General features: G+C 41.5%; 2 protein-coding genes across 12 annotated transcripts in view; both read left to right on the forward strand.

Annotated features, from left to right (window-relative positions):
- Window positions 1-424: 424 nt before the first annotated feature.
- On the forward strand, window positions 425-19,052 carry INTS2 (integrator complex subunit 2). Its single transcript, XM_065694528.1, has 24 exons — window positions 425-775; window positions 1,286-1,424; window positions 2,041-2,143; window positions 2,378-2,491; window positions 3,155-3,285; window positions 3,363-3,536; window positions 4,068-4,294; window positions 5,123-5,248; window positions 5,619-5,690; window positions 5,783-5,897; window positions 6,553-6,621; window positions 7,093-7,227; window positions 7,714-7,890; window positions 8,585-8,693; window positions 9,632-9,736; window positions 10,215-10,379; window positions 10,568-10,769; window positions 11,285-11,410; window positions 12,963-13,152; window positions 14,081-14,323; window positions 15,341-15,448; window positions 16,542-16,647; window positions 16,772-16,948; window positions 17,387-19,052. The coding sequence occupies exons 1-24, from the start codon at window positions 483-485 to the stop codon at window positions 17,554-17,556; spliced, it is 3,576 nt and encodes a 1,191-aa protein (XP_065550600.1). The 5' UTR covers window positions 425-482; the 3' UTR covers window positions 17,557-19,052.
- A 315-nt stretch (window positions 19,053-19,367) lies between these two features.
- BRIP1 (BRCA1 interacting helicase 1) overlaps window positions 19,368-22,391 on the forward strand; it is a 115,660-nt gene continuing 112,636 nt past the window's right edge. For 9 of the 11 annotated variants that reach the window (XM_065694577.1, XM_065694578.1, XM_065694572.1 and 6 more), the window contains exons 1-3: window positions 19,368-19,423; window positions 20,870-20,998; window positions 21,832-21,943. In XM_065694577.1, coding sequence (XP_065550649.1) covers window positions 20,906-20,998; window positions 21,832-21,943 — 205 coding nt within the window. In that variant the 5' untranslated portion in view covers window positions 19,368-19,423; window positions 20,870-20,905. Of the gene's footprint in view, window positions 19,424-19,449; window positions 19,519-20,498; window positions 20,771-20,869; window positions 20,999-21,831; window positions 21,944-22,391 lie in introns of those variants that run through there. The other 2 variants (XM_065694574.1, XM_065694573.1) reach the window with 2 other exon arrangements.

Consider the following 22,391-nt stretch of genomic DNA (forward strand, 5'->3'; position numbering starts at 1 on the left):
TTCAGGACGTCACTCACCGAGCTTTAGGGGCTTCCGAGCGAGCAGGACGCGAGGCCCGGGCGCAGCGCTGGGGTCCGGATGGCGCAGCCGGGGCCCTCGGCGGGGACAGGCCGGGCCGGGCCGGGCCGCGCCGAGGGAGCCGCCGGAGCCGTTCCCGTTCCCTCAGAGCCGCGGCGCGGCGGGGTTCTTTATCACAAGAACTACCAGTGAGGCGATCAAGGAACAAGCACCGCCGCTGCCGAACGCCGCGAGCACCGGGCTGTACAAATCGCGACAGAGGACACGGAACAGGATTATTCTTTTCACACAAATCCAAACGGAATCGACCATTCGCGAAGCCTGCGCTCCGCAGCCTCCTCACGGCCCCTCCGCCACCGCCTCACTTCCTGCGCCCTGCCCGCAGTGACGCGCCCAGCGTGCGCCGGAAGTCCTGGCGGCGGCGGCGGCGGCGGGGCGCGGGCCGCCGTGAGGGGAGCCGAGCCATGGCGGAGTGCTCCGGGCTGCAGTTCGTCAGCCCCTACGCCTTCGAGGCCATGCAGAAGGTGGACGTGGTGCGCCTGGCCGCGCTGAGCGACCCCGAGCTGCGGCTGCTGCTGCCCTGCCTGGTGCGCATGGCCCTCTGCGCCCCCGCCGACCAGAGCCAGAGCTGGGCGCAGGACAAGAAGCTCATCCTGCGGCTCCTCTCGGGCGTGGAGGCGGTCAACTCCATCGTGGCATTGCTGTCCGTGGACTTCCACGCCCTGGAGCAGGACGCCAGCAAAGAGCAGCAGCTCCGGTAGTGCAGAGCGTGGCGGCATCTGTGGCGAAAGCCGCCGTGTGGCTTCTCCAGCTGCTTCATTCCTTGCCGCTGTCGAAGCGCGGCGTGACCTGGCCCGCCGTGTCCCTCTTGGCAGCACCCCGGGTTTGCAGGGAGCAGGGAGCTGGGTGTCAGGGCTGCCCAGGGCCGTTGTGGGGACATTCCTGCTCTGGCAGGGGAATCGGGCCGGGTGATCTCCAGAGCTCCCGTCCAACCCTAATGGTTCTGCTGGGGATCTTTGTCCCCCCTCGAAGTGCTTGGGGAGGTGCCCAGGCTGGGGGCCCGCGGTCTCACTCGGCTGTGGCCAGAGTGGAGGTGCTTGAAACTCTGTTGGCTGTGGAATTCCATTCCATGATGTGCTGCAGTTAACGCGGTCTTTTCTGGGCATTGGCAAGATAGCACCAATCCCCGCAGCATTGCATCTGCCTTTAGCTGCAGCTGTTGTGTGTGTGCAGAAGCGTTTAATGGCTGGTTTTAATTGTCTGTTAGGCACAAGCTGGGAGGAGGTAGTGGAGAAAGCATCTTGGTGTCACAGCTTCAGCATGGGCTGACACTGGAATTCGAACACAGCGATTCACCTCGTCGGCTTCGCCTTGTACTTAGTGAATTACTGGCAATTATGAATAAGGTAAATTTCTCTATTTCTGGGCATTTACAAGTGTTACGGCAGGAAAATGCACTCTGGATGGGTTGATGTGCTCTCTGATCTGTCTCTGGCGCTGCTGCTGCTTTGTGTGGGTACTCCAGTTCTTATGTGCTTCAACAAAACTTCAAGTCTCAGTCTGATTGAACTGAGACCTGGGTATAAGCCCCTCATGTATCCCTCCGCTTCCTATAGGAAGTCTTTCTTCCTTGGAACAAATGAGGGTGATGTTTGCTAATCTGATAAAGACTTTGTAATATGCTGTACTCAAATGTAGTATGATTTTGTGAAGCATCAGTGCAGAAATCATATTTGAAAACAAAGTTATGACTTTTCTCCATCCAGTTCTTTACTCCTATTGCGATATGATATTAGACACTGTATTTCTCTTTCTTCCTAGTTCCTCCTTTCACTCCGCAGCACTTTATTTTCCTTGTGTAAATATTTCTCGTTCTAAACAGTCTTCGTGCCTATTCTGTGTTGATAGCTGTATGTTTTGGCAGCTTCATGTATTCAATCTGCTGAGTTTAAAGCTACAAACCACTGATTAGACAGATCGCTTCATGAAACCTGTTTGGTGATGGTGAATAATGTCTTGTAGGTGTCGGAATCCAATGGCGAGTTTTTCCTCAAGTCCTCCGAGCTCTTTGAGAGCCCTGTTTACCTGGAAGAGGCAGCAGATGTTCTCTGCATTTTGCAAGCAGGTGAACTATTCTGTATTTGTAGTGTTTTCTAACCTGTTACAAATGCAACAAAATCACTTGGAGCCACTGTGACTGATTTAAGGTTAATCTAGGCTGTCAGGCTCTTTGAGAGAGGAATAGATCATCAGTTGTTTTTCCGTTCATTGGCTTGAGTGTGTTATTTTGCATATTAAATGCAAGATTTCACTTGTTTCACAGTGAAACACTGACTTTTAAACACTTTTTTTCATCCAGAGCTGCCATCACTATTGCCAATAGTTGATGTGGCTGAAGCTCTGTTGCACGTTAAAAATGGAGCCTGGTTCCTCTGCCTTCTGGTGGCCAATGTTCCTGATAGCTTCAATGAGGGTGAGTTACAGTTTCTTCTTGTCCAGGTAACTTTTTCTAAAGGTTTGAAATCGTTTCTAGCAATACAGCTAATTCTGGGCTAACCCATGTTTCATACATGTTTGAGCTGAAGAGTGTTTGGTTTACAAAATACATTTGAATACATTTATACCCAGAGATGCTGATGGGCTCCCATTCTCATGTTGCTTCCCCTTTCTTGTAGACTCGTCATGTGGATGTTGCAGCTATTCATGGTCACCTTTATAAAGGCTGACTCAAGCGATGAATGACCAGGACTACAAACCTGGTCTGGCCTTGTCAGCAGTTCTTGTCCCTTACAAAGTGAGAAATCTGTGTTGCTGGTGCCTGTTAAACATCCCTTATCTCACAATAAGATTTCAGTCTCCAGGGCTGCCAGATTCACAAGTCACATCAGATAGAGTATGAGTAGTAACTGGATGACACGTAAATCTGTAATGACCCTGTAATTTCTCTGAGGACAAAGACTATCTCCTTATTTTGCTTATTTAGTGTAGATCATGTGTTCTTGCCCAGACAACGTTTGTGTGGCCCAACTACCAAATGAAAGTGAGCTAAACAGAATGGTTTGGCTTGTGTGGTTTTGTTCATGTGGCTTTCTGTTGGAAAAGCTGGATTTTCTTACACCTGCCCTTGGATATTTAGTCTGCAGAGGTTTGATTAAGAATGGAGAACGGCAGGATGAGGAAAGCGTTGGAGGAAGACGCAGGACAGAAGCACTCCGCCACCTTTGTAAAATGAACCCTTCCCAAGCTCTGAGGGTCCGGGGCATGGTGGTAAGGCTGTCATGAGAATCATCATTATTGAAGCTTTAAAAACAACAAAGATCATTGAACCTGAGCATTTTATCTAGGTGGAAGAGTGTCATCTACCAGGTCTTGGTGTGGCTTTGACCTTGGATCACACCAAAAATGAATCTTCAGATGACGGAGTGAGTGACCTGGTGTGTTTTGTGAGTGGTTTGCTACTTGGAACAAATGCAAAGGTTCGAACCTGGTTTGGAACTTTTATCCGAAATGGCCAGCAGGTATGAAGACCTTTGAATATTCTGCTGCTCTTAGCACTTGTGGTAACTTCTCTGGATGTGGGCACCCCTATTTGTCCAAATGCAAATAAATCCTGTCTTGGAGCTGCTTGTACAAGGCAACCTCTTCTTACAGGACCATTGAGTCTATAAATAGTGTCCCTGAAGGTAACAGCTTTCAGTTGTTCCTCTGAGAGATTGTCAGGCATGGAAACCAGGGGATTGTAAGCTTCTGATGTTTACCTGATGCATATATTCATCCTCAGTGTTCACAATAGGAAGTTGAGTCTTGACTTCCTTAGTCAGCTGAGTTAGTTAAAGATTGTGTTTTGGTGTAGTAAGCCGTTGTAATATGATTGTGTATTGCTGTTGCCCTGGTACTGAAAATTCTATCTAAAAAGAATTTTTCGTCCCCTTCCCTCCTCAGTTCTGTTTTTTTCTCTTGACTTCATCGTTACAAAAGATTTTGTTTAATACATTGTTCACTGGGATGAATTTTACATTGTTGCTCTCATCTTTTAACCTCTTACACAGAGAAAAAGAGATAATATCAGTTCTGTGCTTTGGCAAATGAGGAGGCAGCTGCTCCTGGAGCTCATGGGAATCCTTCCCACGGTTCGCAGCACACACATTGTTGAAGAAGCAGATGTTGATATGGAGCCAAATGTGTCTGTGTATTCAGGACTGAAGGAAGAGCATGTCGTGAAAGCCAGTGCATTGTTACGTCTCTATTGCGCTTTGATGGGAATTGCTGGGCTGAAGTAATGAATGTTCTAATGCTCTGTGTTCTTTATTCACTGTCTGTCCATTTAAACAGAGGTTGAGGGCTTTGTGCACTTCTGACATGAGCTGTCTCTTACTGCCATTGTGTCCTTGGAACAGTCTTGGCAGGACTCGCCAGTTTTGGTACTAGAGGAGGCCCCTTCTCATGTGGAGGGATGGAGCTGCCAGCTGATGGAAGCTTCTTTATAGTGCAGAGAGCAAATATTATTTGTAATAATAAGTAATGCCACGTTTCATGGAGGGAGGGGTGGTTTTCACTTGCCAGTATTATTCTCAGGAGGAAAGGTTTTTTTCATTCTGATGGTAAAGATCCATTTACCAACTTTACTGATTTTTTTTTTTTTGTTTTAATCTAAAATAATTTAGTAAATGTGGTGCTCTCTTCAGTGCTGCAAAATGAGTTCTACAGACTTGTTAAATGAAGTCTAAGCCCAAGTGGTTGGAGCAGTGTGTAGAAGAGAAAGTAGTGAAAAGCCCTAGCAACAAACAGTGTACGAATTCTGAATTTCTGTTCCTTTGCTTTTACTTTCTAGGTGGTGCTAATGTATCATCTTTACACACAGTTTTAATATAAGTATTTAATGCTAATAGGCAAGATTACATCCTGGGGAAGTTTTCTCATTGTTGTTCTCTCTTAACAGAGATTTTTATGTCTTTAAGTTTAAAGAGAATGACAAGCTAATCTTGATATTTATTTATAGCAACTTGATAAACAGGTTAAATAACAGAGAAAGTGTGATGAGATGGGAAATCGCCTCACTTTTAAATTAGCAGTGTGGCTTTTGTTCTTTCTCTCTCCTATTCAGGCCAACTGATGAAGAAGCTGAGCAGCTACTGCAACTAATGACCAGCCGGCCTCCCGCAACTCCAGCTGGTGTTCGCTTTGTATCTCTTTCCTTTTGTATGCTTCTGGCCTTCTCCACTCTTGTCAGGTACTTCTCAATAGAGGAGGAGCTTAGTAAAGATGTGAATGTTTTAGCACTGTCAGGGCAATGACCTCCCCAGAGCTGTGCAGTTTTTCTCTCCTAATTCTTTATACAAACCTCTGTATGTTGATTGAAGGGGTTTGGCTCAGACTGTGGTCTCCTTTTTGTTTATAGCAAATCTTTTGAGAGGGGAGCATTGGCATTAGCTTCATTTGGAGTGGGTTTTGCTAAATACCAGTGTTTGAGGCCAAAGTGAAGGTGTCAGAATGTCTCTTGGCTTAAGATTCCTCCAGTACTGGCTTTTCTGCTAGTAATTGTTAGCAAAACTAGTGGTGTTTCCTGGGAAAAGGATCTTAAAAGGATTTTCTTTGTGCAGCACCCCAGAACAAGAGCAGCTCATGGTTATGTGGCTCAGTTGGATGATAAAGGAAGAAGCTTACTTCGAAAGGTGAGAGCAGGCAGCTCCTGGTTTTAGTCATTCCAGTAATCTCACATTTACTTATGTCCTATTGGAAATCAACTCCTCTTTGTTATCATTAGCATTTCAGGTGTATCTGCTTCTTTTGGAGAGATGCTTCTCTTGGTAGCCATGTATTTTCATAGTAACCAGCTTAGTGCTATCATTGATTTGGTCTGCTCCACCTTGGGAATGAAGGTAAGTCCTAAACTGTTTCTAGCACGTATGTTTCTCTGTTCTTTAACATTTTGCTGTGTATTTATACTCCTATATCTACTTCAATTTTGATATAAAGAACTTCGGTTTAGCTGTTTTACTTAGAGCAACTGTAAAGTAAAAAAAGGGGTACCTAAGTAAATGAGGTCCTCTAGAAAAACATTATGCAGTCCTCTTGATACAGAGCAATGTTATGATGAGACATAATATGTACGTTCTGAAAGTGCTGACCTGTTGACTGTTGCAAGAAGTGATGTTATTTTAGAAGACTAATTGAAGTAATTTCCAAACTGAGCTGCAAATATTTTATCCTAAATAGTTTAGAGAAATACGGAGATGGGTAATAATTAGTTTCTGAGAGACTTGCCTTCACATCACTGTGGTGAAACAGTGTCTCATCAGATGTGAAAGGTAGGTAGGTAGTTTTTTGGATAAGGAAGATAGGGAGCGATGAACTTGTGATGTTTGAAAATGTGTGTGTTTTACCTGTGAAGTGTAGATGTGAATGTTCTCTGGGTATCCCAGTAAAGACAAGTTTAGAAAGTTGAAAAGTTAGCAGTTTATAAAAGGAATATACGGTACTTATGTACAAGAAAGCCATAACTTGAAATGACAAGTACTTTGTTCTTTGTTTCAGATTGTTATTAAGCCCAGCTCACTCAGCAGAATGAAGACAATCTTCACACAAGAGATTTTCACTGAACAGGTATTTTAAGCCTGCCTGTTCTTCCCCTTCCACCACCCCCTCCACTCCCCCCTTATTTTTTTCCTTTTGCTCTTTTTTCTTGCCTCTGTAATCACTTCAGTTTGACCTTCAAGAAGAATCCAAGCCCTGATGGTACTGAAGAGTCTTGGCTCTTTCTTCTACTCTGATCTGAATATGCTTTTTGAACACTTGGCTCTTTTAAGTAGCAGCCAAGCAAAGGAACCATTTTTGTTCACTGTGACATTATGTTTTGCAGTAGCAGGAGATCATTCAGAAGTGTTGTACGTGTGCTACTGCTCTGCACGTACTGTATTAAACTACATCGAAATGTTCTTCGGCTTCCAAACAGCCCAAAATAAGTAAATGCCGGAAAGACTGTAGCTGTGTGTGTTTATCAACTTGTGCTTATGTACTGTGAGAAGTTGAAGATTTGTGGTATTTTTTTGGGTGTTAATTACAACTTTCCTTCAGGTTGTTACAGCCCATGCAGTTCGTGTGCCTGTTACAGGCAATCTCAGTGCCAACATTACTGGGTTTTTACCTATTCACTGCATTTACCAGCTGTTAAAAAGCCGATCGTTCACCAAGCACAAAGTATCCATTAAGGTATGACCTTCCTTTTAGTTCTGCTCATAATATTGACTAGCTTTTGCAGGGTGGGTTGTTTTGGGTTGAATTTTAGGAAGAGAATTCTTGATGACTCTTATATCCTATTGCCATGTAATCGAAGAAGGGGCTGCATATTACGTTAGGGTACCCAGTTTTAGCTCTGTAATCCAGAGGCCACAGCTTAGTGAAATTAAAAATAATAAAAGAGTTATCTCTCTCCCCCTGTCTGCAGTTAACAAAATCACAGTTGGAATATTTCCAGCCGGGACAAGTTTTATTGGTGGGTCTGTGCAGTGCAGCAGGGTCCGTGATACACAGGATACAGTTTATGACCAGCCCCAACTCAGAACTGCTGTTATGCTTTCCAAAGTCCAAGCCTCATTCAGTTACATTTGTTGTAACTAGTAAAAAGGGATGTATTTGCAGCTAAACCAAATAGGTCTCAGCTTTGAAACTGAACTGATAATGGCATGTTTTTTCTAGGACTGGATCTATCGGCAGCTCTGTGAAACCACCACTCCACTCCATCCTCAGCTGCTTCCTCTCATTGATGTCTACATTAACTCTATTCTTACTCCTGCATCTAAATCCAACCCAGAGGCCACAAATCAGCCTGTCACAGAGCAGGAGATACTGAATGTTTTTCAAGGACTGTCTGGGGTAAATGGTTTGTTTGCTTCTGTCATGTACTTTAATGTGAAGTGTGGTGCAGTGTTTTATATATATGCTTGATGCTGATTTACCAAGTTGCCTCACTTTTTTTGTCTTTAATGCCTGCATAGTAAACTGCCTCCTTTTATGGGGGTGGTCATGTGTTTTGAAGTGAACCTTGTTAGCGGTACTCACATTTTTTAGGAGGATGGCTATTTGTCCCTATCTTGCCCTTTTTCTTGCAAACTCACCAACTCAAATCTTAAAAACACAAAGAAAAGCACTTAATGGATTGAAAAGTGGAGGTGTTTATGTAGGATTTGTATGATTTTTGTATGGATTTGATCTTGTTAGATAAAGATGCTATTTAACTGAAGCACTGCAGCTAGTTTTGAAAGAAGCATTTTCATGATAGAAGCATGAGAATGGTCACTTGGACAAACGTAGAATGAGTGGCAAGCATTAACTTGCATCAGAATCCTGGGATTACTCCTTGTTGGCACCCCAAGATGTCAAAACCACAGTTTATTTTCGAAACTCATTAAAAAAGTTCCCTGCAACTTTAATCCTGGACCTTGTATGGTTTGGTATTTTTACACAAGGCTTGCTGCCTGATCTTTCTCATATTTGCAAGGAAATTCCACTTTTTGTTCTCAAGTATCAGTAACGCAGTATGACCTTTCTCTTTTGGTTTTATGTACAGGGAGAAAATACTCGTCTTACTCAGCGATACAGCATCACAACGCAATTGCTTGTCCTCTACTATGTCCTGTCATACGAAGAAGCACTTCTGGCAAGCACAAAGATACTAGGTACATATGGGTGCAGCAGTGGAGGACAGATGAACTGAAGCTTAGATGCAAAAGAAGAATTCTTACAATAATTAAGAATTGATGTTCTTGTCAGATTCACACAGCATAAAAAGCTCAGATTCTTGTAATAAATGTAGCATTGCTGTACGAATTCAGGAGAGAAAAGTTTCTGCGAAAACTCTGTAGTTGAGTAATGTGTTTTCCAGGTTAAAAAGGGTCTGAGCTAACCAGAAAGTTGTCAGACTTCTTAATTCCTTCAGACTGTTGTCTATTCATGTGTCATCAAACTTGCACGTAACGTTTCTTTGGGTTTGGATTTTATAGTTGACAATGCTGAATGATCTCTTTAAATCAGTTCTTAAAGAATGTGGTGTGGTTTATTGATGGGGCTTAATTTCATTGAAAACATAGTGTTTATGTCTGATGGGTGTTTTTACGTGTCCTCTTTAGGGTGTCAAACTTGCAGCATTCATCAGTGCTGTTTGAGAAAGGGTAAAATACTATAAAATAAATGACAGTTCTTCCTGCATTTCTAACTTCCAGCTCGCTATAGGGTGTTATGTGTGCCAACAGTTTGAATTCCAGGTACCAACCGATAACCATTTGTTGTTTAAGAATAAAACCCCTTGAATAAAGAGAGTGTACATTTGAGCTATGATCTCGAAATCAGCTGGACTTGATCAAAGATAGTATGGGGACCCTGCGAACAAATCTAGATGCCAGGAAATCTATAAATGGAAATCTTCACAGAAATGTTTTCCTGAATAGCTTAATGTAATACTTTCACAGGAATGTGATGTGTTACTTGGGATTTTTTCTGGTTTACCTGGATAATATAGAAAAAAGTGCTTTACGTTTTCTTTATTGATCTGATTGGGGAAATATTTTTTTCCCAACTGTAATTGTTACATGTGGTTTCTTGTCCTGTTCTTTTATAGCTGCCATGCAGAGAAAACCCAAGTCTTACTCTTCAGCATTAATGGATCAGATTCCAATCAAGTACCTCATCCGGCAAGCACAAGGATTGCAGCAGGAACTGGGAGGTATATCTGTGTGTGAAAGTGTAATGTGTGTGTGAAGAAGGAAGGCTAAGCATGCTTCCAGCCCAGTGGCCGTTGTCTGTTCCATTTTGTGCCTTCCTTTCTCTTTCTGTTAAAATCTGTCAGTAGTAGCTATGAGATTACATATATGATTTAAGAGTAGTAGTGGACGTTTGAGGAAGGCAGTTCTTTTTAGAGTAGGCCTTGCCGATCTGGAGTAGGTTTTAGAGTAAGAATTGAGAATCCTAGAAGTTATTCCAGACTGAGTTGAAGAGTTACTGAAGGGTTCTCCCACCTTTCCAAAAGGTAACTTTTCCTTTCTGTTGCAGTTAGAATATCAGGTTATAAACACACAAGCACTTTGAACTTCTTGGCAGTGATTCAGTTAAGGTCTGTTGTTGAAATGATGGGCACAAATATGTTGGGGTGAAAGATGTAGCTGCTCAAATCTAAGGTGTGTACTCTCTTAATACCCCTAAAGGCTTGCATTCTGCACTGTTACGCCTTCTTGCAACTAACTATCCACACCTCTGCATTGTGGACGACTGGATCTGTGAGGAGCAGATCACAGGCACTGATGCCTTACTGAGGAGGATGCTTCTTACAAACATTGCAAAGAATCACTCTCCTAAACAGCTCCAGGAAGGTAAACTACTTGATCTGAAGTGAGCAGTGTTCTTTTTAAATTGGTTGGAATATAGTTGATTTAGAAGTGTGTAGCCATTTCATTCATTTGATCACACTGCATCTGCATACTGAAAGTGTGCTGCTGCCAAGTCAGAAAAAATGTCAGAACTCCACTTTTACCAAGATCCCATTGTCTTCATTTCACAGCGTTTTCCATGCTGCCTGGAAATCATACCCAGCTGATGCAGATCCTGGAACATTTAACACTTCTCTCAGCTGCTGAATTGATTCCGTATGCAGAAGTATTGACATCAAATATGAATCGCTTGCTGAATGCTGAAGTCCCTCGGAGGATTCTTCAGACTGTCAATAAACTTTGGATGGTTCTTAACACTGTGATGCCGAGAAGGTAGGCTCAAAGTACTGGTTAGTGTGATGGTACAGTTAGGTGGAATGGCACTTTCTGTTTCAGAAATCATGACACAGTGCCTTTGTCTGGGAAACTGGAGGTTGTGACTGAATTTGCTCCTTGAAATTTTTCACCTCTGCATGTATAAGGAAGGTGGTTCTTGTTCTCATGGGAAAGGAAGCCACCAGTTTGCTTGAAAAACAGGAGTATGGTATTATAGTGTACGGTGTTTATGGTGAATTACTGATGAAACATGAACTCACTCTGGTAAGAACATGCTTTTTCTGAGGAAGTGAGTGATCTATTGGGGGGAAAACAGCTTGGTTACTGTAGTTGCAGTGAACATAAGTTAACTATATCTTGGCTAAATTCAAGGGCTGCAGATGAAGTGTGGGGGTTTTGCCTCTTGATAGGCCTAGAAAAATACAGCAAACAAGTGAGTATCCCGATACTTACGTGATCCCTTTTCTCATATGGATTATCTATTAAAAATCATAAAAATAATCTCATTTTAGGTTGTGGGTGATGACTGTTAATGCTCTGCAGCCTTCAGTAAAAATAGTCCGACAGCAGAAATACACTCAGAATGATCTGATGATTGATCCCTTGATTGTACTGAGGTGTGATCAGAGAGTTCATAGGTAAGCACTTCCCTCCTTGAGCTTCTTATGTTCTGTGCTACTTACATTGAAACATTGTGCATGCTGAACACAGAAGTGTCTTATAGAAAACTTCTAAAAGCTTTCAGTACCACAGAACACAGTTTCAGACTAATCATCTGAGCTTGTAAGTTCCATCTTTATTCCGTTAAGCTTGTTGATGTGAGGATTGAGTGAGCTAGGCATGCTGTTTCAGCAGGTCACACTCTCCAGCTGCATGTCTGCTTGGACAACCTTGCACCCAGATCTGTTTTGGAAACTTTGAGATTTGTACATAGGTCATCCATTTTAGATTTGTGTGTGTGAATTTGTTCTAAATAGACATTGCAGCACACTTAAAATGGCTGCTGCCACATGGTGGTGGTGGCTGCTGAGGTTGTAGCTATAGCATCCTTTCACTTCACACTGTCTTTTGTCATCCTTCGTGGGCCTGTAGGTATTCCATCTTGTTGGGTAACAGTTTCTGCCAGTGGATGCTTGATGGATATGACACAGGTAGCTTTGCTTAATTTCTCAAGAAAGTCTTTCAGTAGTACTTAGAAATTAGTTCCTCTAGATGTCAGTGGTGACAGAGGAGGATGTGTAATGCTGCTTTATGGCTCTGATGCAGAAGAATAAGCTGAGAATTGAAGTAGTGAAAATTATCATAATTGGTAGCAATGGACCAGCTTTTAAGGAGAATATGAAATAATGCAAACAGTCAGAATTTGTAAATTCTAACTTTGCTTGTCATAGTAATGAAGCAAATTGCATCTGTTATTCTAAAATAATATGGTTAACAATTGTATGTACTTCAGCCCCTGGCTTTACTCCTTGTGTATTCTTTTTTATGTTTTCTATCAGTTGTGGTTTATTTTTCCCCTTTTTGTTACCCTTTTGTTCATAATAAATGCCTAATAGTCAGCTTGATTTGTTCTTCATGTTCTTGTTTGTATGCATCTGTCCCCCCTTGCCCTTTAGCAATGGAGCCATAAATCCAATTTTCTTTTGAGTTGCTACAACTCTGCTAGACTCAGGTTTCTGTTGCTGACATCTTTAATCCTCAGCCCGTAGGTGAAATATTTAAATGTATGTTCCTTCAGCCCTGGATGCAAATGGAAAATCCTATGCTTCTAAAACTGTTAGGGAGGTATATAATGCAGTGTGACTTGAAAGCTGTCATCTTGATATTGTGAAGCAGTTCAGAGCTTGCCTGCATTATTTTTCTCTGTCATTCAGATAATTATTTTTCCTTACTTCACGTGCAGCTGACCCTTTTTTGGTTTCCTTTGTTTGTCAGAAATGAGTCTCTTTAGCAGTTGCTTGGTTTTGTAGTGTGCACATACACGTCTGCACATGAGAGAAGTAGGACTGGATGGCAGGCCAGCAGAAGGGATAGTGACCTATAGTATTTTGCTAGGGAAAACAGCTTTAGTATGAACCAGACTACAACCAAATGAGCCTTTCAGAAGTGCTTTTAATCTGTTTATATTATGACTGTCTTACCATTTTGCCTACTGAAATGCCTTTATTTTATCATGTGTTCCTGTATCAGGAGCCCTCCTCTGATGGATATAACTTTACACATGTTGAACGGCTATCTTCTTGCTTCAAAAGCTTACCTCAATTCTCATCTAAAAGAAACAGCGGAGCAGGACATTAGGCCATCCCAAAACAATGCGATGGGTCCAGAGGCCCCAGAAGTTACAAGGGAAGAATTAAAAAATGCATTGCTTGCTGCTCAGGTAAGGGGAAAGAAATGGATATTAAAGGATGTGAGGGAAGGCAATGATAAAACAGAAAGTCAGAAACAGGAAATTAAAAAATGAGACCTTTTTACTTCTTTTTTTTACTAACATCTGTTATCATGAAAAAGAAAACTGCCTCTGTGTTCAGATTGTTAAATTTTGTAGATCTTCTCTTTCCTAGTCTGAAGCATTGTGTTGGTTAAATACTGTTGTGTTCTGTTAGAACAGTTCTGCTTACCAGCCCTTTTGTCTTGTTGCTTGTGTACAGAGGTTTGTTCTGTACTTATATTTGGAGCAGTAAAACATGAATAAATGTGACAGACCCGTGCATGACCATTTGAACTATGTTATATGAGAGAAGCAGCCAGTGAGGCTGAACAATGGTTAACTTAGGTTGACATTATGGAAATTCCTGACTAATCCTGTTGCACAGACAGTCTCTTCTTACCTCCGTCTGGAAGAATGTCCCATATATAGTGCCTGTTAGAAGATGATCTTTTGACTTAATAGGAAGTTCCTTATTTAAATGAGTAGCATAGTCTCCCCTGAATACTGTGAATTACATGGCCATGTCCTTATTTTGTGTGATCTGGATGCTTTAAGGGACCATTGGATATTCCTTTTGAAACAGTACAAGATTCCGTTGAACTTACTCTTTTGATCTGTTATTACGATTATCTGTTGGATTGAAGCTTTTTTCCTTTTGGGTCTTGATTCAGAAAAAGTGTTGGGATTTTTTTAATGTTGTGTAGGATTTGTGACTCTTGAACTGACTTGTTTTTATTCTATGTAAAAAAATATCTATAGGTATAAATTCTAGCCACCTGACAGTCTTCTGTTTCTTAAATAGTCATTAGTTTGCATTTGATTTCTTTGATTTCATTGGGTTGTTTTATGTATGTTATGTTGCTTATTTTCTTCACAGGACAGTGCTGCTGTGCAGATTCTTCTAGAGATCTGCCTACCTACAGAAGAAGAGAAATCCCAGAGCAGTAACACTCACAGTTTGCTGAAGAGTGTTCATGGTACCACAGGCCCTAAGAGTCCCGAACCAGAAGAAGAAGACAGCCTGCTGTGTAATCTTCGAGAGGTCCAGTGTCTGATCTGCTGTCTGCTGCACCAGATGTATATAGCTGATCCCAACATAGTTAAACTAGTTCATTTCCAGGTCAGCTTTGCGCTATTTTAGTGGTTTTCTTGTTTCCTTTGGTTAAGAAACAGCCAGATGAAGGTGTCAAAGGATGTTGAATGCTGTTCCTCAAAAATTAAACCAGTGCACTTTACTGCTTCCCATCCTGTCAAATTTGTAGTACCTGCATTTCCTCCATATTTCAGTGCTTGGACTCGGTGTTGCGGCTATGCCTGTTCCTCGTCATTAAACACAAGCTTTGTTTGTGCCTCTGCCCTTTTTTGTACCAAGATAGTTTCTCCATTCTAGGCCAAGGAAAACTGGCCTCATCATCTTCTGATTACTGGCTCCACATCTTTTGTGGGTTACTTATTTTTTCTGGGTATGTTTTTACATTAGTATGCCCATTATTCAAAACTGTAATTTGGCTTCAAATGTAAACATTATTCATCTTATCTGCCCTTTTTGTGAAGGCACAGTTCATCTCTTCAGAGTGGAAGGAAAAAGGTTGCCCCTGCCAAAGCAGCTGTGTGCCTTCAGAAAAAGAAGTGGGGAAAGGCTAGCTATTTTTAAAATATGAATGTGTTTTTGGTGTGTTTAATTGCTCGTTGCCAGATGGCAACAAATTTAACACAAATTGAACTCCTCTTCAAAAGGAGTCAGTTTGCCTTGACCCAGAAGTGATTAAGTGCTAAAACAGTCATAATGGTCCAGTCATGAAATAAGCAAATTGGAGCTTACGGTGAAGTTTGGAGCATGGGGGAAAGACACAGGAGAGGGTCACTGAAGTCTGATTTAGTTGTAGGAGTAGGGGACAGTTTCTAGGCAAGTAATACATTGAATATTTAGGATAAAGAACTGATTCAGACACTCCGTTTCTCACCCAGCCTGCCTCTTGGTGCCTTGAGATACCTGCCTATTGCTTGTAATTCTGAATAAAAGAGATTTACAAGTATATTAGTGTTGAAAAAAGCATTAACACAGATAAAATTTTAAATTCTAATTGAAGCAGAATTTTTAAACCCCATTGACACGTCTGTTTCCTTAATCACACAGGGTTATCCATGTGAACTTCTGGCACTGACAGTGGCAGGGATTCCGTCAATGCACATCTGTCTGGATTTCATACCAGAGCTCATTGCTCAGCCTGAACTTGAAAAACAGGTACTGGACAGTCATGGAGTTTGAGAATCACTGTAAGCGGTTAACCCTGATGAAGTATTGGTTAAGGGCAGAAAATTAAAGGATCATTTAAAAAAGTCCTGTTCTAACTTGCCTGTGATATCAAGCTAATGTCTGTAGCACTTTTACCTTAAATTAAAGGCCTGCTCTTTAAATCCCCTTCAAATCAGAGATTGTGACAACTCCTCTAACATATCTTTATGCACTTGCTGAGGAAACACTCATTAATTTCAGTATTGCCTTCAAGCACATGAATGAAAGTTCTATTCAATAGTGACTTTTATTTTTTCTATTGAGTATAAATCAGTTGGCAAAAAATTTTCCTATTTTTGGCTGATATTTGTAGTTACAGGAACTTATATGAATATTGGGATTCTAAAAATCTTTTTTTGCGATGATACTCTGTAGAGCAATGAAGCAGCCATAAGATCAAGTCTTTTTCCAGGGAATGTTGCTACTGCTTCTTGAAGCAAGCTGGGACAAGACAGTACGGCAGAATTTACTAAAGAAATTTAAATTTCTCCTTTGCCAGTTGTCTTACCAGTTCTTTCCCTGGTCTAACTGCAAAAACAAAGCCTACTAGAATGAGATGTGTGGCTTTCCTCAAAGTGATGTGTTTGAATATGAAGAGTGGTGATTTCTTCTTGCTACAAGCTCAGCAAAGGGGGAGTCAGGAGTTTGATTTTGAAATATTTCACCTTTTTTTTTTTTTTTTAGGTCTTCTCATGATGAACAATATCAAATAATAATTAATTGTTGCTCTCTAAAAGGTTTTATTGTAAATTGCGTGTTGCTTTGTTGCTCATCATTAATGTCAGAACAAATTGTGTCTTCAGGGGAGATTCTGAACCACTAGTGCTTGTACTTTGATTAATGTTAAGTATGGGGGGAGGATGGTCCTCATATCAGCAGAAGAAATTCAGAAAACCTATTAAGGCTGCTCTGGCTTTAACTTCCTAATTGGTAAAATAGTGTTTAGTAACTCGTAAGTTACATGAAGAGCTTCAGATAGAAGGTACAAAGCAATCTGTAACATTATTGCTTATTTCTCTTTTGCCTTCCATCTGCTTAACAGATATTTGCCATCCAGTTACTTTCATTTCTATGTATCCAGTACGCACTACCTAAATCTCTCAGCGTGGCTCGTTTGGCTATCAATGTGATGGGAACCCTACTCACAGGTAAGCACTCTGGCAACTAACAAAGACATTGTTGTGTTAATTACGATTGTAAAAGTAACAACATTCCTTGACTGGATTTTTATAATGATTCCTTTGTACTTAACCATTTTCTTTCCCTTGCCAGTTTTAACCCAGTCCAAGCGCTACGCTTTCTTTATGCCAACCCTGCCTTGTTTGGTGTCATTCTGTCAAGCCTTTCCTCCTTTATATGAGGATATTATGTCTCTGCTGATACAAATAGGGCAAGTTTGTGCCTCTGATGTTGCTACACAGACAAGAGATGTAGACCCAATTATTACACGTAAGTAAAATACCTTGTAGTTCAAAAGTATTGTCATAGTCTCTGGGAGAAAAAAAAAGTTTGAGTGCAGCTGGAATGTAGTATGAAATTTACTGCTGGTGTCTTGTCAATATAGGAAGAGTAAGGATAGGCGGATTTAATGGGTTAGAGGGCAGAGTTTAGAGGCTAAAGGGTGCTGGAAATACCCCATTTATTAAACTTTGTACTGCCTTTCTTCTGGTTAATTTCCCTGCTTGTATCATTTCAAGATGTATAAAAAAAGGAATGTTGTAGTGTCTGTAGAAATAATTTTTTGAGTTCTGCCTGGTCCATGACCTAGCAATGGCTAAAATTTGCAATTTCATAGCATATATGTGTTATGGGTATAATAGAACAGTTTTAGTTTTTGATTTATTCATTTGTTTATATGTACTTTGCTTTTTCTACTTAATTTTCTAGGTCTCCAGCAACTGAAAGAGAAACCAAATGAAGTGTCAGGACTTTGTAAAGATTCATCTAACAAAAGCTGTTCAGGGGACGTTGCAAGCATGGACCCTGATGTTCGGTTATGCCAATGTGTTGAAAATACTATCATTGAAATAATTAACATGAGTGTAAGTGGAGTTTAGGAAGAACTCAAGTGAAATTGTGCTGTAGCTAATCCCGTGGTTTATGGTGCCTGAATTTGGAGAAAGATGTGGAAGTAGACTGAGGAACTGGAGTGCAAGAAGTCCACATTTTTCATTCATTCAATTCAGTTATGGCTGAAAAGAAAATTCTTTGAAGGGGATTATTTCGTTTCCAGTGAAAACTTTAGAGGCTGATGGGGTCAGTAAATAGTTTCCAGTGAAACTGAGCATGGTTTTCAGGCTTGCTTGGTTTCTGAAGTGAAACAGCAACACCCAGAAGGATTTTATAAGACTCTTGAAAGCAAATACTGAATTTGTTGAGCAAACAGCAAAACGATGGGTAAGAAAAATTTGAGATGGAAGCACTTTGCTTATGTTAAATCAAATACCGTCCCAGAGCCTTGCAGAGAAAGATGGAATACTCCAAGGAAGACTTGAAAAAGTGGTGTAACTACCTTATACCATCACATTGACTACTAAGAAAATGCTTTCACTTTTTGTTAATTTGTGTGTCAAACCATTGGTCAAAACTTCAGTTCATGAGATCAGGAGCTTCAGTTGAAGATCAGCCTGCATTGAAATTTTGAAACTGGTCTAAAAGTTTCTTTAAAGAAAGGAGTACAAAATAAGCTGTCGGAATGTGATTTCTGGAGAATGGGTATTTTTCATGCAGTTCAGATCGTTCAGTATTTTTTAACATCACTTAGTTTAAAAGGGATGAGAAAGACTTAAGAAATAAGTGCCAAGGTATTTTTAAGTTGTCATCAGTGTAAGAAAAAAGGATGTCAGTGTTGAGGGTGATTGTGACAGAAGCTGCATTTCCCTGTGACGAGGGGAATGACAGGTTTTAGACATGCTGAAATGCTGACATGCAGCCGAATCCTTTGTGCTTCATGTATGAAGTTGGTTTTCCTTTCACATCTACAAAAGCTGCAGGATTTGGCCTCGACAGATGGGTTTTGTGCATTGCAGGATGAGGTGTGTGGTGCTGTAGCTGGGAGTTTTTGATGGTGTGTGACACAGCATGTGCTTTTGTGGCAGAGAAAGGAAATGAGGGTTTGGCTGTTATGCCAGAACGCAGTACTTCGGCACACTTGAATTGCTAAACTTGTCATTCCAGCACTTAACTCTTTTCTTAAGTGACAGCAGCCAGGGTCCTTAAATACGGGAAATACTGTTTTCAATTTAAACCAGTTTATATGCCAGAAATAATTGCCTGATTCTTTAGTGTGGCCTTGACAAAGCCTTTCAGAGCTTGTCTTCGGCCCATGTTGGATGGTGGCTTAGGACGGCTCACACCAGATTGGGGTTGCATTCCAGGATGCCAGCCTGCTGTAACCACCCGCTGGCACCATCTGGCTACCAAGGCTATCCTTGTCTTCTTGCTGTAAAGTATGTAAATAATCTAAATGTATGTTCTGGGGTTTTGTTTTCTTTCTTTTAAGCGTGACTTTTATATGCTGTAGTGGTATTTAAATAAAAAAAACCAAACCGAACTAGCTTATGGCTCAGTTCCCAAGGGACTTACCTGTATCGGGGGCCCTCACCCGATACACCAGAATTGGGTGCCTGTCTCCCGCTGGTGCCCGTGCGGGGCAGTGTTGAAAACCCGCTGACCTTACTGAAGCGGTCAGTCGTGATAACGAAGGGTTGTCTGGAGGTACAGCTCCCCGCCGTGAACGCGTCGTTGCCCAGCAACGACTACAACCTGAAGCCAATAAGGCCTTCCGTGATTGGTTCTCGTAGCGCACATAGCGGCTCAGTCTGCGATTTGCTGACTGGCGGCGCAGGGCTCTTTCCTGTCAGATGATTGGCGCCGGGGCGGAGGCGGGAAGGACGGGCGGGGAAGGGAGCACCGTCCCCTGAGGTGAGCGGCCGTGCGGCGGGGCGAGGCCGGGCTCCCGGGGGGGAACCGGCTCTCTGGGGCCTTTGCCTCAGAAACAAGATGGAGGAAACGCTCAGGTGCTTCTGCGCAGGCTGCGGCGCCACACGCACGGGAGGATGACAGCAGCTCCTCAGCGCTCCCTCCCCTCAGCCGCAGAGAGGCAGAAAAATCCTCCCCAGAGCTGGATCTAGAGGAGGGTCAAGGCGGTGTCGGGGTTTCCCTGGGGAGTGAGCGCTGTGCTCCCGAAGGCGCAGGCCGGGACAGAAGGTCCCTCCGCGTTCCTGGGGTCTCGGACCGCCGCAGCTTCCTGCCCGCTTCGGTGGTGAATCGTTCCCACCACCCCAAAAAAAGCCCGAGCTTTTTTTCTCGGGCAAAGCTCAGTTCGAAGTAGTGCTCCTCTAAGCGTACACTTCTTCCCCGTGTGTGACAGGGGGAAAAAGCCTTTTGCTGGGTGCAGTTACGTTTTTTGGAAGGAGGGGTAGGGTATAAACTCGTGTCAGCAGCCTCCTTTTGCTAGGATTTCTTTTGCCTGTTGAGATGATGAATCTGACTCATGCCATACACTGCTATTTGCTGCATATGTTTACTCATTAAAAGTGAGGTGAGGGCACAGGTTAGCCAGATAATTTATCGCAGGGAATCTGCCATTTTAAAATCTGTTTTTTAGGTTGTAGATGCTGAAAACCTGTAAGAAAAAAAAATCTGTGTTGTTTTAAAAAAGGTATTAATTTTTTAAAGCCATCTGTGCCTCTTCAGTATTTTTAATTCAGTAATTACAAAGTTTTAGGATAATAGGGAAACTGGCTTTATTCTATTATCCAGAGAGAAATGCTGGATAGTGCTCAGGGAATAGCAATGTCAGTGACGCCTCATTTTCCCCTGAATAATGATTGTATTATTTGTGGAAGAAAACTGTTAGTTTTTAAACATCTCATTTTTGAAGTCCAGTGTGCAGCTTTAATTTCTCAGTGCTATAAAATGAACGGTTCAAACTACTGTTGTCAGGCGTATCTTTGTAGTTGCAGTGTCTTGGAGTTCAAGCTAATGGACCTGCTTAATTGGAAAGTTAGCTACTTTCAGTTATTAAATGTCTCAAAATACTTTTCCCCCAAAGATTTGGCTTCTTACCCCAACAGTATTCAGTCTGAGAGAATCTGGAAGGATGTGCACAGTGGATCATGCTTTTATTTAAATTGCTGGTGTTACTCATCAGATGGTGGCAAGTTGCTCTCGTGCGTAACAAGGTGTGCATCTGAACTGACAATGTGCAGTATGAGTCCCTATATGCCAGTTCTGGTAATATCCTGAACTGCTCAGCCCCCTTACCAGGTTAGCAGTTTCTGCTTGTTTGTTGGGTTTTTTTTGTGTGTTGTTTCAGGCTTTGCCTGGTTGTTAGTGTTGATTTGTTAATACTATTTTTTATTGCAGTTATAAACCTGAAATAAACTGGAGGAAAAAGTGGCAATGTCCTCTGATGTGTCAGAATATACTATTGGGGGAGTGAAGATCATGTTCCCTTGCAAGGCTTACCCTTCACAACTTGCTATGATGAATGCTGTAAGTAGAAGTTAGATTAACATTGGCTAAATTAATAGCTTATGTTTTCCAATATCTACCAGCATTTAGAAAACAAACACATGAAATTCAGAGCCTCCAGTATCTTGAGAATTGAATTTGTAATGTAACTTACTGTTCTTTGTGCTGTACAATGGTATCTGGCCTGTGACTAGGGGAAGTTGAAGTACTTTTTGGATTTGTGAATATTTGTGCTAAGAAGTTATGAGTTACATATGACTAATTAAATATACTGTAGTAGGTATTTTATGTAAGTTTGCAAATTCCTTCCATATAAGGAGCAAATGGTTTAGTAAAACATCTCTCTTAAGCAGATCATAATATTTCACTAAGATTTTGCTTTTTTGGCATTTTTTAAAATGAATTATTACTCCTTACATTTAAACATTTTAAAATAGTTTTAACCATTTTTAAAGTGTGGGGCAATAGGTTTGGTTTTCCCTGTGGGACAACTGGTTTGGTTGCCTGACAGATGTTTTCAATGGTCTGGTTCTGTGAGGCTAAAGGAAGGGAGCCAGTCCCATTAGGTATTCGCATTAGCAGGTAAGTATTTCAGTGTCCCCTGTAAGTGAACCCCCAAGCATGGCTAACAACGCGTTCCTCCTGAGAGAAATACATCTAAGGCTTCCTGACCTGTTGTTGCTATTAAGGGTGATGAGGGGTGGTGATGTGTTTCTGATTTTCTTTTTTCTTTTTTTTACAAGACAGCAGGTGTCCTGATCTATTTTTAGAAGTAACTTCTAGCTTGGCTAAAGACCTCCGCTTTGTTTGGTTTTCTATTAATTCTGGTTTTGTTCTTGTTACTCTCCTTAAAGATTATTAAGGGCTTAAATAACAGACAACACTGTTTGTTGGAGAGCCCTACAGGAAGTGGGAAGAGCTTGGCATTACTTTGTTCTGCATTATCATGGCAGCAGTCTCAGTATGGTAAGTTATCTTGGTATCTATTTGCCCAATTTTTATTGCCCAAATATAATAAATTTGTTGGTTTTCAGCCTTTGAACATTCCTGGTTTCAGGAATCTAAGCAGGTCTTCGTCCACCATTACACATATTGCCTTATTGGCAACATAAACCAGAAATGGCCAGTATGGATTTCAGTATGATATCATAAGGGAATTATATGGCTGTTGGAACTTTAAAAGAATATAATTGTGTATTGTAGTTATGCAGATTGAATTGTAAGAGAGGGGTGTTTTTCATTCTTGCAAGTTGTTACAGTTCTTTGCACTGCAGTTTGTCAAAGGGTGATGAATGCTTGTTCAGACTTCGTAGACACAAAGCTTAAAACTGGTACCTAAAGAAAAGCTGTCATCTTAGGTGTTTTGAAAGTCTTTTTCTCATGTATAGTCTTGAATAGTGTTCAATGGAAGACA

Source organism: Lathamus discolor, chromosome 14 (assembly GCF_037157495.1).
Source record: "Lathamus discolor isolate bLatDis1 chromosome 14, bLatDis1.hap1, whole genome shotgun sequence".
Classification (NCBI taxonomy): domain Eukaryota; kingdom Metazoa; phylum Chordata; class Aves; order Psittaciformes; family Psittacidae; genus Lathamus; species Lathamus discolor.

Coding starts and splice junctions, on each gene's coding strand:
- INTS2 (XM_065694528.1), top strand. CDS start 483: ATGGCGGAGTGCTCCGGGCTGCAGTTCGTCAGCCCCTACGCCTTCGAG. Junction 776..1,285: donor AGCAAAGAGCAGCAGCTCCG/GTAGTGCAGAGC, acceptor ATTGTCTGTTAG/GCACAAGCTGGGAGGAGGTA. Junction 5,691..5,782: donor GAAGAAGCTTACTTCGAAAG/GTGAGAGCAGGC, acceptor TGTTATCATTAG/CATTTCAGGTGTATCTGCTT.